The following is a 2,904-nucleotide window of genomic DNA, read 5'->3' as shown; positions in this document are numbered from 1 at the left end:
TTTAAGGAATTGGCTTATGTGATGGTTGGGACTGGTAAGGCAGAAATCCGTGAGTCAGGCTGGCACTGCAGGAGATGTTACTGCAGTCTTGAGTACAAAAGTGGGAAACAGAGGTAGAATTTCTATATTTGCGTCTAGAAGCATAGTTCTTTTGTCTTCAGGGACTTCAGTATTTACCTCATTTTTCCCCTCATCTCCTAGGGAAACTGCCCTCGGTTGCCTGATGTCAGTGTTTTGAAAACTATCCTTTCTTATATCTTATCTTTGTTTCTGTTTCATTCTGTTCTTCTTTTAGTGGGAAGTTAAATCCAGTCTCTATTACTCCATATTAGTTGGAAGCAGAAAAAGGTCTTCAGCATACTTACGGTGAGTTCTGCAACTAGCCTTTCTATTCTTTTACATTATTAATCTTTTGTAAGCCTCTTATGTTGCACAGAAAATGAGACATATTTTTCTTAAAAATATGTCAATAATAAAATCACTTCTTCCCCTATGACTATTCTCACCCTGGCTTAATCCTTGTTCTCTCCCAAATGTATCATAATAAACACCCCTCAGGACTCTCTATTTCCAAATCTTAGTATCCTACTGTCTGTCATTTGCACAGCAGTCATAAATGTCATTTAACCAAAAATCATCATCTCTTCCAGTTCCTAAGGACGTTTCATGCTCTAACCTCCTTTGACTTTGATGTTCTTCAACACAATCATCCTATTGTCACTTAGGGACCATTGCATGGACAGTTTTCTCTCCTGGAAACAGTCGTCACCAAGATAGATCCACAGTCCACTCACTCAACTTCTCAATGTTTATTTAAATACCACTCTTACAGAAGCCTCCTTGACAACAGTAATTAACATTTAAACCCCATCCTGGTTTCTTCCTCTTTCTATTTTCATATTGCTCAATAAATGTTGGCAATCATACTATACAGCAAACAGGCTACATGTGAGAACACGTACGAATGACATGTCATTTGGACTGGAAACTAGATACGGGTAAATATCTGAAGTATGAGCAGGAATTAGTCATCTGTTTGTGACATACTTTGGTTTGAAAATAATAAATCATTTTCTTTATTTCTATGCTTATCATGCATTGATTTTTGTTTATCCCATAGAGGTAACATTAAACAATGCTGGTTATAGTATACATAGATTAATATATAATTTATTGTTAGCATATGCTACAGTGAATTTTAAGTAGAATAATTGCACACATTCTCCAGGTTCTAAGTAAGGCATTTTTCACCTCTTTGTTCCTCAAACTGTAGATCATGGGATTTAGCATGGGTATTACTAAAGTATAAAATAAAGAGGCCATCTTATCAGTATCAAATGAATCACTGGATTTGGGCATCACATACATAAAGAATAGAGTACCATAGAATATGACTATCACTGTCAGGTGAGACCCACAGGTGGAGATAGACTTGTACCTGCCTTCTGCAGAGTTCATCTTGAGGATGGCGACCAGGATCAAAGTATAGGACACAAGGACTATCAGAAGAGATGAAACCAAATTAAAAGCTGAAAAGATCAGAATTATCAACTTAATCTCCAGTGTATCTGAGCAGAGCAAAGAGATCAGTGGCTGAGTGTCGCAGTAGAAGTGCCTAATGACATTATAACCACAAAATGATGAAGTAAAAATTTTTATGATTGTCAGCAAAGACAAAAAGACACTGTAGAGATAGAGGATTGCCACGAGTGCCTGACATAATCTTTGGGACATGATGACTGTGTAGAGCAGGGGGTTACAGATGGCCACATAGCGGTCATAGGCCATTGCAGACAGAATGAAAAGTTCACTGATGATAAACACACCGAAGACAGTCACCTGGGCAGCACACCAGCTATAAGAGATTGCATGGTCATCTACAGCCAAGTCGACTAGCAATTTGGGTCCCACAGCTGTTGAATAACCAAGATCAGTGAAAGCCAGGTATCTAAGGAAAAAGTACATGGGTGTTTGCAGCCTGGAGTCCACCTTGGTGAGGATGATCAAGCCCAGATTACCCACCACTGAGACCATGTATACAATGAGGAAGAGTCCAAATAATGGAGCCTGCAGCTCAGGGAGGTCCGTGATTCCTATTAGGATGAATTCATTCAACACTGTCAGATTGCGTTTGTGCATCCAGGCCATTTGGGAAACATATACTGGAAATGAATATAAAAATAATTGTTAACTTTCATGAGATACATCTGAGATTATCATTGTAATAATTGATTTAAGTCTTACATCTTTTATTTATGGCTTGATGATTTAATTGGCTAGCCCAACACATGGCAGCTTATTCGCTCTCTCTTGCAGCTCACCTAAGCTGTTGACAGGTTTCTTAGATATGACACCAAAAGCACAAACAGCAAAAGTGAACATAGATACACTGGACTTAATCAACATTAAAACAAAACAAAACAAAACAAAACTTTGTGCAGCAAAGGAGATTCTCAAAGAATTAAAAATGTGATTCACACAATAGAAAAAGATTGCAAATCATATATTTGATGAGGATCTAGTACACAGAGTATAGAAAGGACTTCTATAACTCAACAACAAAAAGACTTAACGACCCAAATTTGAAAACAGGCAAAGACCTTAAATAGAAATTTCTCACAGAAGATATACAAATGGACAATAAGCACATGAAAAGATATTCAACACTATTAGTCATTAGGGAAATGCAAATCAAAGCCACAATGAGATATCACTTCATACTACCCCTCCCCACCATGACTATTTAAAAAGAAAAAGTTAGAATTGCAAATGCTGACAAGGGTGTGGAGAGATCAGAACCTTTATCCATCGTTTTGGGGGAATGTAAAATAGTGTAGCCACTATGAAAATAATTTGGCAGTCACTCTATGAATTAACCATAGATTTGCCATTGTGACCCAGCAA

General features: G+C 37.5%; 1 protein-coding gene across 1 annotated transcript; it reads right to left on the bottom strand.

The window, feature by feature from the left end:
• Positions 1–1,176: 1,176 nt before the first annotated feature.
• Positions 1,177–2,246, bottom strand: LOC102516729 (olfactory receptor 8K3). Its single transcript, XM_006189656.2, has one exon. The coding sequence runs from the start codon at positions 2,146–2,148 to the stop codon at positions 1,177–1,179; it is 972 nt and encodes a 323-aa protein (XP_006189718.2). The 5' UTR covers positions 2,149–2,246.
• Positions 2,247–2,904: the final 658 nt, after the last annotated feature.

This window comes from Camelus ferus, chromosome 10 (assembly GCF_009834535.1).
Source record: "Camelus ferus isolate YT-003-E chromosome 10, BCGSAC_Cfer_1.0, whole genome shotgun sequence".
In the NCBI taxonomy this organism is placed as follows: domain Eukaryota; kingdom Metazoa; phylum Chordata; class Mammalia; order Artiodactyla; family Camelidae; genus Camelus; species Camelus ferus.
Note: the sequence above shows the minus strand (reverse complement) of the source record. Positions and strands in the feature narration are given on the sequence as shown.